Below are 19,961 nucleotides of genomic sequence, written 5' to 3' on the forward strand. Positions count from 1 at the left end.
TGTATCAGCTCGCCCCAGCGCAGCTCGCTCCAAACTCGTGGAGAACCATTATAGGCTTCTTATCTCTTTGCCACGCGCACGGGATATCGATCTCGGTGAATGTCTTTCGCCGGTGCTTCATGTTGAAGTCCAACCTGACGGACGAGAAATGGCTCTACCTCACCCTTCGGGGCGGTAGGCCGTTCTTTCGAGGTGCTCCTTCCTCCATTTGTGGGTGGAGGAGAAATTTTTCTTTCTCTCCTTCGAGCGCACGTGGGGATTTGACCCGAGGTGGGGGCAGCCCCGGCTCAAGACCGTCAACAAGCTCCCCAAACTTTCAGAGAGCGAGCAGAAGACTCTCGATGCTCTTCACGGCCTCGAGAAGAATATTCTTTTGAACGATCTCCTGAGCGAGGAGGCTCTCGTGAACGTCGGCCTGAGCTCGGCGCATCCCTAGGGTAAGGGCGGTTGCACTGCTCCTCCTCTGTTTTGTCGTCTTTCGCTTTACTTGTTCCTTATTTCATCATTTTTGGTGCCGATCTGACACTTAAACTTTTTCCTTTCCAGACATTGCAAGGACGGGACCAGCAACACAACTCTTTTTGCCCGATACAAGAAGAGGGCAGCCGAGGCCGGCGGGGTTCCACCCGAGCCCAGGAAGAAAGCTAGGTTGGCCTCGACTTCTGCTCCCATCAAGGTGAGGGGCCCTGAGGTCGGGACTTCCAACCTCATTCGGAAGGAAGTCCCCCCCACCGAGCACGCGAGCTCGAGCTCTTCTAGGGGCGCGAGGGATCCAGCAGCCCCCGCTTGCTCGGCCCCAATTTCTCAGCGGCCAAGTCGCCAGGTCATTCGTCTGTTACGCTCGGGTCCCAAGCCGGGCAGCGGCCTCGGGGTCCCGGGCTCTTCTGTGCCGATTGTTGGCGCTATGCGGAAGCATGTGGATCCCTGATATCTGCTAACCTAGGACGTCCTCTAGGGCGTTAGGCCGCGTGGGAAAAGAAGAAAGAAGAGATGGAGAATCAAAATCACAAACTAGGGTTTTCGTGGAGAAGAAGAGGAAGAGAAAAGAGAACGTGGGAGAAAGTTTTCTAGCGGCTCTTATTTCTCCAGAGAATAATACAAGTGATAACACTAAAACTGATTACATCAAGCCTTTATATAGGCTCTCAATTTTAGTCTAATCCCAAGCCAACTCAATCTCCCTCTAAGCCACATTAGAAAGCACTCAACCCAAGTCCATGACTTACATGCTCTCTCCCCTTGAGTCTAAACCTAGCCTAAGAATGACTTAGACCCTTAGGAACATAAATCATGAAGTCCCTAAGCCAGTCAAAGACCAAAAATTCTCGTCATTGATTGAATGGCACGCCTGGTACAGCGTTGGAGTCGACCCTTGCAGATCAGGGATCGACCCCAATACTTCAGGGGTCGATCCCTCACTGTGAGGGGTCGACCCCTCCTTCACTGGGGTGGACCCGAAGGGGTCGACCCCTTCCTGAGACGACAGAAAACCGCTCTCTATCGTCTCTCTGTGACTTCCTGGGGTCGACCCTTCCTTCACTGGGGTCGACCCCACCTGAGACCGACAAAGAAGTGCTCTTTGTCATCTTCCTGTGACTTCATGGGGTCGACCCTTCCTTCACTGAGGTCAACCCAGCTCTTCATGGGTCGACCCCAGCTTTCCATGAGTCGACCCCAACCTTGCAGAAACTAAATTTTGAGCTGGTTTTTCTTTGGATGAGCCACACATGAGCCTACAATCTCCACCTTAGCACTCCAAAGCCTTTGCAAGCTTCTCCTGGTCCATCAATCCCATCAGCGTCACACACCTAAGGAAGCCATCCCTTGGAAGAATCTTGATCAGTGCATCTGCCAGGTTCTCCTTCGTATGAACTTTGGCTAGCTCCACTTTACGTTCTTCCACCAACTCCCTAATCCGGTGGTACCTGATGTCAATATGTTTGGTCCTCGCATAATAGACCGAGTTCTAAACCAAATATTGGCTATCACAATGCACCCTGACAGCCTCCTGTGCAAATTTCATTTCCAATGCCAATCATTTCAACCATAGAGCTTTCTTGGCAGCTTCTGTGATGCCAATATACTCCGCTTCCGTTGTAGACAATGCCGTGATTGGTTGCAAGCTTGATCTCCATGACACTGGACCTCCGTTCAAACAAAACACATAACCTGTGGTAGAACGATGTGTGTCCATATCTCCTCCGTAATCAGCATCCACAAAACCAATCATTCGGCTCTGGTTCTTCTTGGTCATGTTGGAATTCTTCTCCTTTCTACCTTCCTGTTCATAGCAAATACCAACTCCAACTGTGCCCACCAAGTATCTGAAAACACCTTTCAGTGCTCTCCAATGCTCCTTGCCAGGGTTAGCCATGAACCTGCTAACTTGGCTAACTGCATGTGCAAGATCTGGTCTACAACAGACCATGGCATACATCAAACTCCCAACTCCTGAAGCATATGGAATGCTCTTCATCTCCTTAGCTTTCACCTCAGTCTGTGGTGACATTGTCTTCGAAAGATTGACATGACTGGCTATTGGTAATGCCGCCGGTTTCGTTCCATCCATGCCATATCTCCGCAATACCTTCTGATGTAACCTCTCTGAGATAAATGCAACACCTTCTTGGTTCTATCCCTGAAAATCTCCATGTCTAAAATCTTCGTGGCTGGACCCAAATCCTTCATCTCAAATTTTCGAGATAAGGCTACCTCTAAGTCTTCTATAATTCCTCTACTCTTGCAAGCAATCAGCAAGTCATCTATATACATGAGTAGATATAATCTAGACTCATCCTCAAGAGTCTTCACATAGACACGAGGGTCATACTCACATCTGGTCATGCCAATGCTCCTCACATATGTGTTGAACTGCAAGTACCATTGCCTTGATGATTGCTTCAACCCATAGAGTGATCTCTGCAGCAAACAGACCTTTCCTTCTGACCCTGGCTCACCAAACCCCTTTGGCTGCTCCATATAAATCTTCTCCTCCAAATTTCTATGGAGGAAGGCTGTTTTTAACATCCATTTGCTCCAACTCCAAATTCTGGATGGCAACAATGCTCAACAGCATCCGAATAGAAGTATGTCGAACAACTGGAGAGAATACTTCATTATAATCAATGCCCTCCTTTTGGGAGTATCCCTTAGCCACTAACCTAGCCTTGTATCTGATGCCTTCTCTATATGAAAGTCCTTTCTTGCATTGGAACACCCACTTGCATCCAATGGGCTTCTTTCCAGTTGGCAACTGCACCAACCGCCAAGTCTGATTTTTCTGGAGAGACTGCATCTCTTCTGCCATAGCTTAGACCCACCTATCACTATCCTAGCGTGCCAATGCCTCCTCATAGGTCTCGGATCTCCATTCACAGTAATCAATGCATAAGACATGGTTTCGCCAAAACCATACCTCTCCGGCTGCCTCACAATCCGCTTAGACTTGTGCAGTACGACTCCGATGCTTCTTCTGGAATCTTGTTCCTCCCTTTGCACATCTCGTCTCCGAGTTTGCATCTCGCTCCTCTCCACATGTGGAGGCACCTCTAACTGGTGCTCCACCTGAATTTCATGTCCTTCTGGTGCACCTGCAAAAGGTAAAACTGAATAAGAAGTTAGCTGTCCAACCCTGTCCGGCGCTCTTCTTTCACCCTTTGCATCTTTAGGACTAAATTCTCATCAAAGACCACATCCCTACTGATAGTAGTCTTCTTCTCCAAGGGATCCCACAGCCGATAACCCTTGACTCCGTGCGGATATCCTATGAACACTATCTTTCGTGACTTGGCATCCAACTTGCTCCGCTCACTGAGATCAATGTGCACAAATGCCGTGCACCCAAATACTCTAAGATGGCCAACCTCCACCTTCTTTTCAGACCATAGCTCCTCTGGAATCCTCCCATCTAACTTTGTATGAGAAGATCGATTCACCAAGTAGCAGGCTGTGTCTACTGTGTCCACCCAAAAAACCTTGGGAAGCTCTGCCTGCAATCTCATACATCTAGCTTTCTCCATGAGAGTCCTGTTCATCCTTTCGGCCACCCCATTCTATTGAGGAGTCTTTCTCACTAAAAATTGCCTCTTAATCCTACGATCTTCGCAAAATTTCAGAAACTCCTTACTTGTAAATTCGTCATCATTGTCGGACCGCATACACTTCACGCAGCATTTCTTCTCTTTCTCTATCTCTGCCCTTCAGGCTTTGAACTTAGAGAAGACCTCTGACTTTTTCCTCAAGAAGTACATCCAAACTCTCCTTAAAAAGTCATCAATAAGGGTTAGAAAATACGTTGCCCCATTTTTGGCTGTGACTGGGGCCGGTCCCCAAACATCCATATGCACTAGCTCCAGGGGACCACCGTTGCGTGTAGTACTGGTAGCAAAGTTCACCCTGTGTTGCTTTCCCAACTAGCAAGGCTCACACACCTTTAGAACTCCTCCATCTAGATCTGATATCAGTCCATCTTTGCTCAGCATCTTCATACCATGATCTCCCATGTGGCCCAAGCGGTAATGCCACAAACGATATGCTTCCTGCTGGCCCTATGCCACTGCTGCTGTTTCAGATCCCCGCACACCACGGACCCTTCCATCCTGTACAAATTATTCTCCAACCTCCTCCCCTTCATCACAACTAGGGCTCCTGTGGATATATTCAAAATACCACTTTTGGAATGGCAACTAAAGCTGTAATCGTTCTTCTCCAAGTAGCCAAGTGACACTAGATTCTTTTTCAGATCCGGGACGTGCTTTACATTGGTAAGAGTCCGCACCATCCCATCAAACATCCTCACCTTGATGGTCCCAATGTCGGCCACCTTGCAAGGATGATCATCTCTTAATGTCACACTCCCCTCATCGATTTTGGTGTACATAGCAAACCAAGACCGATTTGGTGTGTAGTGATGAGAGCAGGCTGAATCCATTGTCCAGATATCCGTGCTGTTCCTATGATCATCCGAAACTACCAAAAGGTCATCCTCCACCTTGAGATCAGCCACGGCACTGACTGAATCATTGCCATTCTTCTCTCCCTGAAGCTTCTTCCAAAACGGACAATTCCCCTTGAGTCTAAACCTAGCCCAAGAATGACTTAGACCCTTAGGAACATAAATCATGAAGTCCCTAAGCCAGTCAAAGACCAAAAATTTCCGTCATTGACTGAATGGCACGCCTGGCACGGTGTTGGAGTCGACCCCCGCAGATCAGGGGTCGACCCCTCACAGACAGGGGTCAACCCGTCCTTCACTGGGGTCGACCCCTTTCTGAGACGATAGAAAACCGCTCTCTGTCGTCTCTCTGTGACTTTCTGGGGTCGACCCCACCTAAGACCGACAAAGAAGTGCTCTCTGTCGTCTCCCTATGATTTCTTGGGGTCGACCCTTCCTTCACTGGGGTCAACCCCAGCTCTTCATGGGTCGATCCCAGCTTTCCATGAGTCGACGCCAATCTTGCAGAAACTAAATTTTGAGCTGATTTTTCTTTGGATGCGCCACACATGAGCCTACACCGAGCTCGACAAGACCCAACCTTCCGAGCTCTTCAAGGGCCGAGGCCCGCCCGAAGAGGAGGCCCTTTTGCCCAGAGTGGGTGGTCTACGAGGATGACTCGACCCTCCACGATGCCCAAATTATGTGCCAGGTATTCGGTTGCACAATGCTTCCGGTCGACCGGGCCGAGTTCGAGGCCGCCGACTTTGGCAGCCTTGTCAATCAAACCTACTGCTCCGCCATCCGGGTAAGTTAGCTTCTTGCCTTAGCTTTCATTTTATTTTGAACTCTTGACCTTTGCTTACCCTCATTTTTTCTTCTTTACAGTATATCCAAGAGGTCGACATGTTGGTCGCCGTGGCGGCCGACTATTAGGACAAGGTTCGGAGGAGCCAGAGGGGGTAGGAGGAGGCCAAGAGGAAGCTCGGCGAAGTCGAGGCCTCGTGGAGGGAGGCCATTGCGAGGGTGGAGGCCGCCGAGGTTGGGCTGCGATCGGCGGTCGAGCAGCTCGAGGAAGAGAGGGCCTCGCATGCTCTGGCCAGGCGGAGCTTCGCACCTTCGAGGCGCATCTATCTGAAGCCCGCTCCGCGATCGTCGGCCATCAACACGAGGCGGGGATCGCCCGGCTGAAAATCGAGCGACTTGAGGCTTGAGAGAAGAGGCCTTTGGAGCAAGCCCAGAACGCAGTGCAGATCTTCCGAAAGTCGGAAGAGTTCCGCAACCTGATGGAAGAGGAGGCCGTGGATGGGCTTATCCGTGGCTTCGAGGACTTTCGGAGGCAGTGTTAGATGTATGCCCTAGAAGCCAATCTGGCTGACACATTGTTAATTCTAGGGACATAATGTTGTACTTGACTATTTATTATTGAATAAATAAAAGGCATCTTTTCATTCATATTATTTATGTGTCTATGAATCGTTCAAGAAATTAATAAGATGATGATACATATTCTCAAGAGTTGAGAATTTGAGCCATGTATCATTGGTGATTAATTTCTAAATGCTCCTGATCAATGGATCATCACGAGGACGGTGATCGATCCGATCAGTGCACAGATCACTTTTCTTCTGGATGGACGAGACTTGAGTCCACAGTGTAGGGACACTGAAGTGATAGTGCAGGTGCTTGTTAGAGAACAAGGGTACTGAGCGTGACCAAGACAAGAAGTCACTTGGATGTCTATCCACTCGTCAGTGACTTGCTTGATGTTGCAGTAGTGTGACTGGTCCTTTGACCTGTGGTGCTTCGGCTACTCACAGTGAGGTTATTGTAGTTTGACTGCACACATACATGGTCTCTACCCATATGGGTCCATGCAGTGTAGATTGGCTGCAGTAGGTTCACTGTAGGAGTAGGGTATGCACCTACAAGGAATCTATCGACCTTGATAGAAGAGGAGTGATCTTATGTAATTTGTTAGACTGAGTTCTAAGACCTTGGCCAGGGCAGTAATATAAAGTGGAGAAAGAGTTTTCCACTATCGAACTCGAGTCGAATAAATTTTGACATATGACAGACGATGGGGTTTGACGAGTTGTCCATGACCTCCGTCCTGTAGGGATCCACGATAGTAGGACTGTATCACATGGTAACTGCACCTAGAGGTTCATCTTTCTATTCTACTGGGTAGCCACTACATGCTGCTAGGTGTCACTGGTGGATGGTGGGACTCACAGGGATTATCTCGATGATCGATAAACCCTAATGAGTTGAGTTGGAATCGTTCCAACCCATTGAAAGGAGTTTTCAATGATATAGTGATAGAGATCACAATATATCTCACTACCAGTCAGAGTAGAACCTATGGGGTCACACACACTAGAAGTATTGACCGATCCGATGGTTGAAAAGTGATTATGAATCACAAGTAATCAATTCGATTGATATTTAGTTGAAGAAGGAACAAAGGGAATTAATTAATTGGACTTGAAACAAGAGTCCTACTTCGAGTAGGATTCCTAGAGTCCTAATTGGATTAGGACTGGGAATCCTAGTTGGAGTAGGACTGGGATTCCTACTTGGAATAGGATTCCTGCAATCCTAATGAGATTAGGAGTTTTGAATCAAAATTGGATTCCTACTTGGAGTAGGATTCCTAGAGTCCTAATCGGATTAGGACTTCGGATTCAAATAGAGTCCTAATTGGATTTGGACTAAAATTATATATGTCCTAATTTGGATTAGGGTTTCTTAAGTCACAATTAATTATTAATCTAATGAATCAATAAGACTCCTAATTGGATTAGGATTGAAGAGTTCAATTGAGTCAAAATTGATTTAAGTTCTAATTGGATTAGGACTTACCTAGATTGGATCCAAATTGGTTCACCCTTGGGCTAAGCCTAATTGGATTAGGGCTTGACCACATTAGGGCATTCCAATCCCTACCTAATATGGATTAGGGTTTACCATGAGGAAGGGGATAAGCCCCTCCCCTTTCCACGTGGAGAAGGGAGAAGAGACGGCGCCCCCTCTTAGGAAAGACATCAAGAACTCCTAAATGTTAGGAGCTCCACATGTCTATAAAAAGGGACTTGTGGGCGGCACCTAGGGCGTAGAAGAAGTCCTCTTCCTCCTTGCCGTACGCCTCCCTCTCCTCTCCTCTTGGTTCAGCCGCAAGCAAGGAAGAACATCCAAGGTGTTGGCGGCTTCTTCCCTGCTCCATCCTTGTTCCAACGCAAGGAAGAAAAGAAGGCTGCGTGGGGATTCTTCTTCTTCCTCTTCTTCATCCTTCTTCTTCCTCCTCTCAAGCATATTCAAGAGTTGAAAGAAAGAGAGGAGATCAGCCATCAAAAGAAGTCTTTGCAAGGGAGCTAGCACCCCGGAAAGACAAGAGATCTTTGATCAGGTCCTCTGCTTCGTGTGGATACCCGTAGAGGCCGGATGTTTGAACGGCTTCAAACGAACCCTCAACCTAAAACCACGAGCTTCAGTTTGCGGTGATCATCTACCCGCACAAGGTGAAGATTTGATCTCCCTAAAAGTTTTAAAAGTATTAATCCTTATCTAACTACGAACGGTCTAGAAACAGCGTTCATGCGATGAACGTCGATCCCGCTTATGCCGATTCCGCTGCAATCTGATTTTTGTTTTGAAATATCAGCGGCATAGGCGGATTCCCAACAGTGGTATCAGAGCCTAGGCTTCGTAGATTAAGGTAAGAATTAATTATCTAAAGGCTTATTAGATCTGAAAATTGAATGATCATGCATGCTGAAAATTTCTGCATGCAGATTTTTCAGGGGTGCTGATTTTTGCATGCTGATTTTTATGTGATAAGATGATGATTCTAATTGCGTTGTTAATGAGATTACAAAGTTTAGAATCATGATTAGCATGATTAGCAACCTATGTCATGATATAATCAGTTAGTTTTCAGATCTGAAAATTATAATTGTTGCATATGGTGATGATCATAGGATTCAAACTCTTTTGGTATCAAATGTAATGACCTGCGATGTGATCTGCAATGTCATGTAATTTTTCAGATGCTTGCATGCATCTTATTTGATGTTTTGAGAGGCCTGCGTGCCTCCTAAAAGGAGATGTAATTTTTTTTTTTTTTATTTACAATCTGGTTGTATTTGTGTGATGTGATGTACGTCAACGATCAAGTTGAAGATTAGGCATGAGATGAACAGGTGATCTAAGCGGTTGATGGCGATTGGATCAAGAGTTGATCAAGGATCGGATCAAGGAGGCTTGGAACCAATTCAAGAGTTGAAGACCAGTTGATCGATTGACGTGCATGTGCTTGTAATACGACCTAACTAGAATCCATGATCATCACCTATTTAAAGTTTAGCTTTAATTATTGCTGCGATTATAACTGCCTGCAATGTGCCGTTTGCATGTGATGTGAATGTGAGTCGGGTAGATAGGTTTACATGTGATGTAGCAAACCCAATTGAGATCTAAATTAAAACCTCCTCAATCAAGTCGAGAGTGAACCAACATGAGCGAGTCATATTAGATTAATTGATCTAATTGGTGTCTAGGAAAGTATGAAAGGTGGTTACTTAATTAGGACCTTACTCTCTGAGTAAGGGGAGCCTCCCACCTGCTTACCTGACCAATTGTTCGATTACCTCTTATGAAGAGCTCAGGTTGCAAACACTAAGACCTGATTAACCAATATTAAGTCAATAGGTCTTCCACTGTAGTAGAGCTGCTAAGGCCTTTCTGATGTTGATTTGTCTCGGCTGGACACAGTGGTCAAGTTGCATCGGGGGGCTGGACCTCTCTATAGACATGAGATGTTATAGGGTAAAGGTGGGGTTGGGCACCAATAACTGTTAGGTGAGGATCCAATGACGACTTTATTCCTACGTTTATACGGTGGGTCTGACTTAACTAAGAAATGGGACCAATAACTGTTAGGTGAGGTTTTCATGGCTTAGAGACCAAGTTGCACTGCAACATGCTTGAGAAGCATTGTACAAGAGTTGTACATTCATCAATCTATGTGTCACCAATAACTGTTAGGTGAGGTGGCATGTAAATCGGTGGGACCGCAGTACCCACTAGAAACCCTAGTCGTGTGGGATTTCCGTTTTCCTACCAGGGGAGTATGAGGAATTCGAGAAAATAGTGGGAGTTACATTTGTTCTAAAAGACCTTAGAACAGATTAGGATCAAGTACAAAAGTCTAACTAGAATCTTTACTCTCTGAGGATTATAAAGTCAGCTTCTAGACTCTTAACTCATATCCTATAGAACAACCGTTTGACCAAACCCAATTATAAAGATTGGCTCAGCAAATTTCAAAAATAGTTTTGAATTGTGAGAAATTCGAGTATATTCTAGACCATGGAATCCCCATGTTACCAATCCGTCCGATCACTGATCAGCGTAAGACGCTTGTTAAGTGGACGAACAATGACAATAAAGTTAGGTGCTGCACAATGGCATCCATGTCCAATGCATTACAATGCCAGCATGAGAACATGAAGACTGCCAGGGACATATTAAATCACCTGCAAGAGTTGTATGGTGATCAGAGTCACGCAGCTCGGTTTGAAGTGTCCAAGAGGCTCTTCAAAGCCAAGATGCACGATGGATAGTCTGTCCATGATCATGGTTTGACCATGATAAAGGACTTAGAGAAGCTTGAGAAGCTTGGCATGACCATGCACAAGGAATTGCAAATGGATTTGATCCCGCAATCCCTTCCAGCTTCATATGAACAGTTTATAGTAAACTACCATATGAACAAGGTTGTATGCACTAAAATAGAATTGTTAAATAAATTGGTAACAAACTTAGGGACCTTGAAGAAGTTCAAGGGGCATCATTTTCGCTGTCAAGTTGGTTTCTACTTTCAAGAGAGAGTCTACTTGGAAGAAAAAGAAGCCTGCTAAGAAGCAGAAAAAGGACAAGAAGCCAAAGAAGGAAGTTCCAAGAAAAAGGCCAATTGCAAGGAAAAGTATTTCCATTGCATCCTGGACGGCCATTGGAAGAGGAACTGTCCTACATACATGGGAAGCATAAAGAACATGAAGGGTGACAGACCTTCAGAAGGTATGCCAGATATGCTCAGGATACTTAGGGACTGTTACCTATTGCTAGCAGAAATTTGATTTCTGTATTTTATTTAGCATAGAAAGATTTTTTATTTGAAAAAATAAATTGATTCAACATGGTTTTATGATTGACAGTCTCTATCACATACATATGGATGTATCTGTGAATATACCTGAGCAAACAGTGAATACCATAGGATCTAATAGATCCAAAAATGAGATAAATCTAAAGTATTTGTGGCACCTCAGGCTTGGCCATATAGGAGAAGACAGAATAAACAAATTGGAGAAACATGAGCTTTTGGGCTCATTGACTTCCGAGTCATATTTGATTTATGAATTCTGCCTTCAAGGAAAGATGGCCAAATTATCCTTTGTAGGACACAGGGAGGTCCACTGAAATACTTACCCTAGTACACACTGATGTGTGTGGCCCATTCGATGTGCAGGCTAGGGGTTGTAATTTTTACTTCATTTACCGATGATTACTCACGGTATGGATATGTGTATGAGACACAAATATGAAACTTTTGAAAGGTTCAAAAAGCTTAGATATGAAGTAGAAAAATAAGCACAAAAACTCATTAAGCTTCTTCGATCAGATCGAGGAAGTAAATACCTTAATGGAGAGTTCCGTGATTATCTCAAGGAGAATGGTATAGTTTCATAATGGACTCCTCCTGGTACACCTCAGCTCAATGGAGTGTCAGAGAGGAGGAATCGGACTCTATTGATATGGTCCAGCCCATGATGAGCTTCACTGATTTACCCTTGTTTCTTTAGATAGATGCCCTATTTTCAGCTATTTACTTGTTGAATAGAATTACCTCTAAAAGTCCGTTCCTACCACACCATATGAGATATGACATGGTAAGAAGCCGAGTCTTGGTCATCTCAAGATTTGGGGATGTCCGGCCCATGTCAAGAGACTACAGGCAGACAAGTTAGAGGCTAGGACCATAAGTGCTCGTTTCATAAGATATCCTAAAGAGTCATTAGGATGCAATTTTTACGTCTCAGAGGATCACAATGTGTTTGTGAGCCGTCACGCCATCTTCTTGGAAAACCAGTTTATCCTTGATAGAGGCAGTGGGAGGAAAATTGAGCTTGAAGAGAAAGTCTCTGAAAAGCAATGAGTCATGGATCCTATTAAACCCATTCATACAGAGCCAGTACACGATGTCCCTCGACCACCTCGTAGATCTAGTAGGGTCTCCCATTCTTCCGATAGATACTTAGGCATAATAGAAGAAGATACCGAGAAAATGTTCCTAGTGGGAGATAGGGATCACATACAGGATCCCAAAACCTACAACGAGGCGATATCTGATATCGATTCCAAGAAATGGTTGGAAGCTATGAAGTCAGAGTTAGACTCCATGCATTCCAACCAAGTCTGGACCTTAGTAGACCCACCAGAAGGTATTGTACCTATTGGATGCAAATGGATCTACAAAAGAAAGATAGGTTCGGATGGAGAGGTAGAGACCTATAAGGCAAGGCTTGTGGCGAAAGGGTATAGTCAGCGCGAAGGCATTGACTATCAGGAGACCTTTTCACCTGTAGCCATGCTAAAATCCATCCGAACATTGCTTGCCATTGCAGCATTTCATGATTATGAAATCTGGCAGATGGATGTGAAAACTGCTTTCCTGAATGGATATCTTAATGAAGATATCTATATGGAACAGCCTTTGGGTTTCACTTCCAGTGATGGAGATCACAAGGTCTGCAAGCTGCAAAGGTCCATCTATGGACTAAAGCAAGCGTCTCGGAGTTGGAACACTCGTTTCGATGATGCAGTCAAAACGTTTGATTTCATCAAAAACGAAGAGGAACCATGTGTTTACAAAAAGGGTTAGTGGGAGTACTGTTGTATTTCTCGTACTGTACGTGGACGACATCCTCCTGATAGGGAATGATATTCCCATGCTAACCTCGGTCAAGGTCAGGTTGTCAAAAAGGTTCTCCATGAAAGACCTTGGGGAAGCATCCTATATTTTGGGAATAAAGGTCTATAGAGATAGATCTAAAAGGATGCTTGGCCTATCACAGAAGATGTACATAGAGGAAGTGCTGAAAAGGTTCAGCATGGAAAACTCTAAAAGGGGTCTCTTACCCCTAAGGCATGGAATTAATCTCTCCAAGAAGATGTGCCCCAACACATTTGAAGAGATTCAACGCATGAGCAAGATCCCCTATGCATCAGCAATAGGGAGCCTCATGTATGCCATGCTATGTACATGACTTGATATAGTACATGCTGTGAATGTCACGAGCATATGTCAATCAGATCCAGGCAAGAAGCACTGGATAGCTGTGAAGAACAGTCTTAAGTACTTGAGAAGAACTAAGGACATATTCTTGGTCTTTGAGAGAAGATCAGAGTTGAAGGTAGAAGAATGCACACATATTGATGATAGAAAGTCTACATCAGAATATGTGCAATGGTGGTTCAGTAAATTGGAAGAGTTCCAAACAACCGATTATTATAGATTCTACCTTAGAAGCTGAATGTTAAGCCGTATCTAAGGGTGCAGTGGAAATCTTCTGGTTAAAAGTTCATTGCAGAGATAGGTGTAATGTCATTAGATGCCATAACACTTTACTGCGATAACATTGGCACCATAGCACTAGCTATGGAGCCAAGGTCTCATCAGAAGTCCAAGCACATAGAGCGGCGCTTCCATCTCATACGCGACTATGTTGAGAAGAAATATGTAGAGGTGCAGAGAGTAGACTCCGCGGATAACGTGACAGACCCGTTTACTAAGCAGCTAAGTCAGCAAAAGACTGAAGCCCACCTTGAGAAGATGGGGCTTAGATATATGACTGATTGGCTTTAGTGCAAGTGGGAGATTGTTAGATGTATGCCCTAGAAGCCAATCTGGCTGACACATTGTTAATTCTAGGGACATAATTTTGTACTTGACTATTTATTATTGAATAAATAAAAGGCATCTTTTTATTCATATTGTTTATGTGTCTATGAATCGTCCAAGAAATTAATAAGATGATGATACATATTCTCAAGAGTTGAGAATTTGAGCCATGTATCATTGGTGATTAATTTCTAAATGCTCCTGATCAATGGATCATCACGAGGACGGTGATCGATCCGATCAGTGCACAGATCACTTTCCTTCTGGATGGACGAGACTTGAGTCCACAGTGTAGGGACACTGAAGTGATAGTGCAGGTGCTTGTTAGAGAACAAGGGTACTGAGCGTGACCAAGACAAGAAGTCACTTGGATGTCTATCCACTCGTCAGTGACTTGCTTGATGTTGCAGTAGTGTGACTGGTCCTTTAACCTGCGGTGCTTCGGCTACTCACAGTGAGGTTATTGTAGTTTGACTGCACACATACATAGTCTCTAGCCAAATGGGTCCATGCAGTGTAGATTGGCTGCAGTAGGTTCACTGTAGGAGTAGGGTATGCACCTACAAGGAATCTATCGACCTTGATAGAAGAGGAGTGATCCTATGTGATTGGTTAGACTGAGTTCTAAGACCTTGGCCAGGGCAGTAATATAAAGTGGAGAAAGAGTTTTCCACTATCGAACTCGAGTCGAATAAATTTTGACATATGACAGACGATGGGGTTTGACGAGTTGTCCATGACCTCCGTCCTGTAGGGATCCAAGATAATAGGACTGTATCACATGGTAACTACACCTAGAGGTTCATCTTTCTATTCTACTGGGTAGCCACTACATGCTGCTAGGTGTCACTGGTGGATGGTGGGACTCACAGGGATTATCTCGATGATCGATAAACCCTAATGAGTTGAGTTGGAATCGTTCCAACCCATTGAAAGGAGTTTTCAATGATATAGTGATAGAGATCACAATATATCTCACTACCAGTCAGAGTAGAACCTATGGGGTCACACACACTAGAAGTATTGACCGATCCGATGGTTGAAAAGTGATTATGAATCACAAGTAATCAATTCGATTGATATTTAGTTGAAGAAGGAACAAAGGAAATTAATTAATTGGACTTGAAACAAGAGTCCTACTTCGAGTAGGATTCCTAGAGTCCTAATTGGATTAGGACTGGGAATCCTAGTTGGAGTAGGACTGGGATTCCTACTTGGAATAGGATTCCTGCAATCCTAATGAGATTAGGAGTTTTGAATCAAAATTGGATTCCTACTTGGAGTAGGATTCCTAGAGTCCTAATCGGATTAGGACTTCGGATTCAAATAGAGTCCTAATTGGATTTGGACTAAAATTATATATGTCCTAATTTGGATTAGGGTTTCTTAAGTCACAATTAATTATTAATCTAATGAATCAATAAGACTCCTAATTGGATTAGGATTGAAGAGTTCAATTGAGTCAAAATTGATTTAAGTTCTAATTGGATTAGGACTTACCTAGATTGGATCCAAATTGGTTCACCCTTGGGCTAAGCCTAATTGGATTAGGGCTTGACCACATTAGGGCATTCCAATCCCTACCTAATATGGATTAGGGTTTACCATGAGGAAGGGGATAAGCCCCTCCCCTTTCCACGTGGAGAAGGGAGAAGAGACGGCGCCCCCTCTTAGGAAAGACATCAAGAACTCCTAAATGTTAGGAGCTCCACATGTCTATAAAAAGGGACTTGTGGGCGGCACCTAGGGCGTAGAAGAAGTCCTCTTCCTCCTTGCCGTACGCCTCCCTCTCCTCTCCTCTTGGTTCAGCCGCAAGCAAGGAAGAACATCCAAGGTGTTGGCGGCTTCTTCCCTGCTCCATCCTTGTTCCAACGCAAGGAAGAAAAGAAGGCTGCGTGGGGATTCTTCTTCTTCCTCTTCTTCATCCTTCTTCTTCCTCCTCTCAAGCATATTCAAGAGTTGAAAGAAAGAGAGGAGATCAGCCATCAAAAGAAGTCTTTGCAAGGGAGCTAGCACCCCGGAAAGACAAGAGATCTTTGATCAGGTCCTCTGCTTCGTGTGGATACCCGTAGAGGCCGGATGTTTGAACGGCTTCAAACGAACCCTGAACCTAAAACCACGAGCTTCAGTTTGCGGTGATCATCTACCCGCACAAGGTGAAGATTTGATCTCCCTAAAAGTTTTAAAAGTATTAATCCTTATCTAACTACGAACGGTCTAGAAACAGCGTTCATGCGATGAACGTCGATCCCGCTTATGCCGATTCCGCTGCAATCTGATTTTTGTTTTGAAATATCAGCGGCATAGGCGGATTCCCAACAGGCAGATGCAGCAGATCTGCCCCCAGTTCGACCTCAGTGGTCTTTAGCTCGGTATGAGGATCGTCGAGGATGAAGGCGAGCCCGGGGGTCCGGCGGACGGCGGTGCGACCAGCGGCATGCCTGCGAGCCCTGAGGCCGAACGGGAGACCATCGAGGCCGAGATCGAGGCGGCCGAGCAGGCTGCTCGGGAGGCTCTCCCTGAAGAAGTCGCCGAGGGCACCCATGAAGGAGCATCCGAAGCTGCTCCTGAGGTTGCTGGCCAAGCTCTGCCCAAGGCCTCTGCAGATGCTCATGGAGACGGACCAGCGGAGGATCTCGAGGCGGCTCCTACTGAAAATTTCAAGGTGATCGTTGTGGATGACCTCGAAGTCGGCGTCGAGGCTGCTGCTACTTCGGATATGCCCTAGGCCTTAGCTTCTTTCTTTTCTTCTTTTTTTTCGTAAATGAGGTCGGCTGTTACGGCCATTGTGCGGCCAGGTGGGTCGGCCTCCTCATCAAATTTTGTAATCGGCCTTAGGGCTTTTTATCAATGAAATGCATGCTTTCCTTAACTTCACTTTGAGTTGACTTTTGCTTGTGTAATCAATGAACTTCCTGTCTTCGGCTATATGAATTGAATTCCGCACATTGTTCGCTTCCTCAGTAGTTCCAGTGTTTTTTGGAAAAATTTTGCTAAGTGTTTGGGCTCGGCTTCCGGAAGAGTCCTCTTAAAACTTTGATCTCGAACTCCGGAGAAATCCCGCTAAGCCTTTAGGCTCAACTTCCGAAGAAATTTTGCCAAGTTCTTGGGCTCGGCTTTCGAAAGAATCTTGTTAAGTCTTTGAGCTCGGACTCCGGATAAATCCCGCTAAGCCTTTAGGCTCAACTTCCGGAGAAATTCACCAAGTCCTTGGGCTCGGCTTTCGGAAGAATCTTGTTAAGTCTTTGAGCTCGGACTCAATAGCAATGTAGACCGAGGCTGAGCTGCCGTCGGATCTTGTATGCTCTTTGATCTCAAACTTGGTCGAGGCATCGTTAGGCAGGACTTGAAGTTGAGTTCACGGCCAATGTGACTGGGTATCCCCGAGATTGGCCGGGACATCATCGGGTAGAGCTCGAGGTCGTCATTGCAGGCCATCTCGAACTAGGTTGAGGTGTCCAAACCTGGCCGGGCCTCTGAGCTCGGTCGGAGGATCGCGCGCGAGGCCGATGGAGCTTGGGCTCACGATCGGCTCTGCGGTGCTTTCCGAGGTCAAGGGAGACTTGGCTCGCGGTCGACTCAGCGGGGCATCCCAAGGTCGAGGGAGACTTGGTTCGCGGTCGACTCAGCAAGGCATCCCAACCTTGGTCGGGGGATCATGCACGAGGTCGAGGGAGCTTGGGCTCACGGTCGGCTCTGCGGTGCTTCGCAGTGCTTTCCTAGGTCGAGGGAGACTTGACTTGCGGTCGACTCAGCGGGGCATCCCGACCTTGGTTGGGGGATCATGCGTGAGGTCGAGGGAGCCTGGGCTCGCTGTTGATTCTGCAATGCTTCCCGAGGTCAAGGGAGACTTGGCTCACGGTCGACTCAGCGGGGCATCCCGATCTTGGTCGGGGGATCATGCACGAGGTCGAGGGAGCCTGGGCTCGCTATCGACTCTGCGATACTTCCCGAGGTCGAGGGAGACTTGACTCGCGGTCGACTCAGCGGGGCATCCCGACCTTAGTCGGGGGATCATGCATGAGGTCGAGGGAGCTTGGGCTCGCGGTCGACTCTGTGATGCCTCCCAAAGTCAAGGGAGACTTGGCTCGCGGTCGACACAACGGGGCATCCTGACCTTGGTCTGGGGATCATCCCGAGATCAAGGGGGCTTGGGCTCACGGTTGACTCAGCAGGGCATCTCGAGCTTGGTCGAGGCATTCCGAGCTTGGTCGAGGCATCCCGAGCTTGGTCGAGGTCTTGTCAAAGATGGAGATTAAACTTGGAATTATCGCGACGGAGCATCCCGAATTTAGTTGGGGCATTCAAACTTGGTCGGGCATCCGGACTTGGCTGGGCATCCTGAAGTTCACAAGTAGATTAACATCAGGAGAAGTATTGAATAATTAAAGAAGAGCCGTAAGTAGATTAACACGAGGAGGAGTATCAGTTATGTCCTCAACATCGAAGACCCCTGGGGGATTCATTGATAATACATTCGGAGATTCTCAGAGTTCCAACTTCGGAAAATGGAGGTCCCTATAAGGGAGCCCAACTTGTACACTCTGGGCCGCTGGACTCGAGAACTCGGTATGGCCCCTCCCAGTTTAGGCAAGCTTTCCTTACTCGGTAGGTTGAGAAGCTTTAGCTTTCCTCGGAACAAGATCCCCCACCTTGAAGAGCTTGATCTTTACCCTGGAGTTGTAGTACTGCACCACTTTCTGTTGGTATCTCGTCATGCGGACTCGAGCAGCTTCCCTTGTCTCCTCGACGAGGTCCAAGTTGCTTCTGAACTGAGATGAGTTTGAGGCTACATCGTAGTTCTCCACCCTTAGCGATGGAAGTCCGATTTTTAAGAGGATAATAGCTTCCGTTTTGTAGGCCAGATTGAAGGGGGTCTCGCCCGTGGAGAGTCGAAATGTAGTCCTGTAGACCTAGAGAATATTGTAGAGATCTTCGACCCACTGCCCTTTGGCTCGGTCGAGTCTGGCTTTGAGTTCTTGGAGGATGGTGTGGTTCGTCACCTCGATTTCTCCATTCGTCTGTGAATGAGCGACCGAGGTGAAACGATGGTCGATGCCGAGTTTGGAGCAGAACTTCCTGAAGCAGAGATTGTCGAACTGGCGGCTGTTGTTGGATATAAGGATGCGAGAAAGTCCAAATCTGCAGATTATTAACTTTCAGATAAAGTTTTGCATCTTTGGCTCAGAAATCCGGACCACTGGTTCAGCTTCCACCCACTTGATGAAGTAGTCGATGGAGATAATAAGGAACTTTCTCTGCCCGGTGGCTTAGGGGAATGGTCCCAAGATGTCGATCTTCGATTGGGCAAATGGCTAGGAGACACCGATCAAGGTCAACGGAACTAAGGGTCCGTGCTGAATGTTGGCATTTCGCTGTCACCGATCGCATCTCTGGACGAAGTCCACAGCGTTCTTTTGGAGTGTAGGCCAGTAATATCCTTGGTGTAGAATCTTGTGGACCAGGGCTCGACCTCTTAAGTGGTTTCCGCAAATCCCTTCATGAACCTCTCGCATGGTATAATCCACCTCTGAAGGGCGGAGACATCTAAGAAGGGAAGAGGTGAATGACCTACGGTAGAGCTTGCCTTCGTACAGGAGGTATCGAAAAGCCTAACGTTTAATCCGGTGGGCTTCGAGCTCGTCATTGGGGAGGACTTCGCTCTGCAGGTAAGTGACAAACGCATCCATCCAGCTCGGCTCGGTCTCGATGCAGAGAGCTGGTTCAGGCTCCTCGATGCTAGGTGCTTGGAGGTACTCGAGCATTGTAGTCTTCGAGAGCTCGCTAATGCGGAAAGTCCCCAGTTTTGATAATTGGTCCGCCCTCGCATTCTCCGCTCTGGGGATATGCTGAATGTCGAGGGTGCTTAGCGAGGAGGTGATGTCCCGCACCTTTTGGAGGTACTTCTGCATTGACGGCTTCCTTGCTTCAAAATCTTCCAAAGTCTGGCTCACGACCAATTGGGAATCGCTGAAGACTTTCAAGTTTCCAACCTTCAGCTCCTTTGCCAGCTTTAGTCCGGCGATAAGCGTCTCATACTCCGCCTCATTGTTCAAGGCAGGA

At 46.4% G+C, this 19,961-nt stretch overlaps 1 protein-coding gene across 1 annotated transcript; it reads right to left on the bottom strand.

The window, feature by feature from the left end:
* Nucleotides 1-1,747: 1,747 nt before the first annotated feature.
* Nucleotides 1,748-2,509, bottom strand: LOC120104686 (secreted RxLR effector protein 161-like). Its single transcript, XM_039116246.1, has 2 exons — nucleotides 2,046-2,509; nucleotides 1,748-1,925 (listed from the first exon to the last, which is right to left on the bottom strand). Exons 1-2 carry the CDS (start codon nucleotides 2,507-2,509, stop codon nucleotides 1,748-1,750), a joined length of 642 nt encoding a protein of 213 aa, XP_038972174.1.
* Between the last annotated feature and the right edge of the window lie 17,452 nt (nucleotides 2,510-19,961).

This window comes from Phoenix dactylifera, unplaced genomic scaffold (genome assembly GCF_009389715.1).
Source record: "Phoenix dactylifera cultivar Barhee BC4 unplaced genomic scaffold, palm_55x_up_171113_PBpolish2nd_filt_p 000076F, whole genome shotgun sequence".
NCBI lineage: Eukaryota > Viridiplantae > Streptophyta > Magnoliopsida > Arecales > Arecaceae > Phoenix > Phoenix dactylifera.

Excerpts from the sequence above, each read along its gene's own strand:
- LOC120104686 (XM_039116246.1), bottom strand. The coding sequence starts at position 2,509 with ATGTCACCACAGACTGAGGTGAAAGCTAAGGAGATGAAGAGCATTCCA. Across the intron at positions 1,926-2,045 it reads GCTGCCAAGAAAGCTCTATG|GTACCACCGGATTAGGGAGT; the intron begins GTTGAAATGATT and ends TATTGACATCAG.